The sequence below is a fragment of the Anneissia japonica genome, unplaced genomic scaffold, assembly GCF_011630105.1.
Source record: "Anneissia japonica isolate Jap-2015-1 unplaced genomic scaffold, ASM1163010v1 scaffold157821_len1785_cov163, whole genome shotgun sequence".
Taxonomy (NCBI): Eukaryota; Metazoa; Echinodermata; class Crinoidea; order Comatulida; family Comatulidae; genus Anneissia; species Anneissia japonica.
In genome coordinates, this window is record NW_022692082.1 from 1 (window position 1) to 1,785 (window position 1,785).

Here is a 1,785-nt window from a genome sequence, read left to right on the forward strand (position 1 = left end):
TTATTTAAAATGTATTTGTTCTTTTAGCTTTACGAAATTTACACAGGAATACCAAGTTTCATTAACGCTCAAGTCAACGGATTCATGGATGAAGGAGTTACAGTTAACGGATATCTTGAGTTTTATGCAAATGAACAGATTTCGTCGAGTGAATTGGAAAACATGTTTAGAGAATCAGGGGATGGCGATGGTTTTATACAAACTACATCCAGCTCCCTGGTCTACATGACGAATAGTCTTGTTATCAATGGTAAGAAAATTAATGGTAATGAATAAGGTATGCATGGACCTGTCTCTTATACACATCTAGATGTGTATAAGAGACAGATATATATATATATAATTATTGAAATTATTCACTTAGCTTTAATTATTTTCTTCTTTTTTTGTTTCAATGACATAGAAATGGATGATGATATATATGAAGGAAATGAAAATGAATCAGTGGAAAGAATGGATCCCACTCCACACGACGAATCTGAGGTCAATGATGGTACCCAACTTCCTGAAATTAATACAAATAGTGAAATAGAAGTGATTGAGTATTCAACCTATGTCACTATCGAAGATAGTGTAGGACAAATAGAAGGAGACAGTGTTGCAGAAAGTTCTTTACTACCTGCAGACAGAAGTGAATTCCAATTAGCCACAGAACGATTGTATACTTCTCCGTACCAAGAAAGTGAAGTTTTTGAAGGCACAGAACACTTTTTGCCAACTGATGAAACAGGAGAAGTTACATATTTTACAGCAACTGATGGAGGTGAATTTCAATCAGTTGAAGAAGAAACATATACTCCTGTATATGAAGGAAGTGGGACAAATGAAGGCACAGAAAACTTTTTGTTACCTGGTAGAAGTGATTTTTTTACAACACAAAGAGTAACTTCGGTCATAGAAAGCATTTCTTTTCCGGATTCTGGTAGAGAAGCAAAACGCCGTAAAAAACGGCAGGTGGTGAATACAGGTTTGTATATTATTTTCTTCATTTTTGGCAGGGATTGAAGAAAGAAATATCAAAGCACCAATTGGTAGTAATTTAGTTTTTGTGAGAAGACCACCACTACCATGGATATTTGAAAGTTCTACCGAATAACCAGTGCCTCACAGGCGTTCATTTCTGACAACAAACTATTGTTTTTATCAAGTGTGCTTGCAATGCTTGCTGTCCCAACACCAATGGCGTATATGTGGGTATGCCCCCCACAGTCGGCCTATAACAATGTTGGAAACAAAAAAATCATGATCAAGCAGATAAAAAAATCACCTTATATCACCTAATTTCACAAACTACGGACTAGTGCCCCCAAATTCACCTTCGCGCTCCCATTTGCCGGCTCCCCCATTTAAAGTCACATAGATAACGCCACTGCCCAACATCTTTCCTAAATCCATTGCTTTGTGGTGGGTTATAGGGCCAGTAACATTCACTGTGTATGTTTATGTATAATATAACCATAACTCGAGTGGCCCATCCAGGCTTATATGTATCAAAAACAGGAAAACCAGTCAGGCGGATTCAAGCCACCCTCTACTACCTCTCAAAAGAAAATTGAGTATCATATCTGGCCATTTAGAATTGCCATAATCGTTACATTTTCTTACCTCAGCCCCAACCATGGACATGAAGTGGTCTAGACCCTCGATTTATGAAAGCCTACCCTGCTCTCCCCCACCCCCCTTTTCTTTTCCTACTTCAGATTCCTGGATCCCCCAATGTCAATATTAACATTTACATTCCAGTGCCATTTAGATCGACATCTTTGGCATTTACCTCTTCGATTA

The 1,785-nt window shown here is 37.8% G+C and overlaps 1 protein-coding gene across 1 annotated transcript; it reads left to right on the forward strand.

Moving 5' to 3' along the window:
- Window positions 1-36: 36 nt before the first annotated feature.
- LOC117100163 lies at window positions 37-967 on the forward strand (the record flags this gene model as incomplete). The annotated part of the gene is made up of 2 exons (XM_033239737.1): window positions 37-250; window positions 404-967. Coding segments are annotated over exons 1-2 (730 nt in total), but the record flags the coding sequence as incomplete, so codon positions are not given.
- Window positions 968-1,785: the final 818 nt, after the last annotated feature.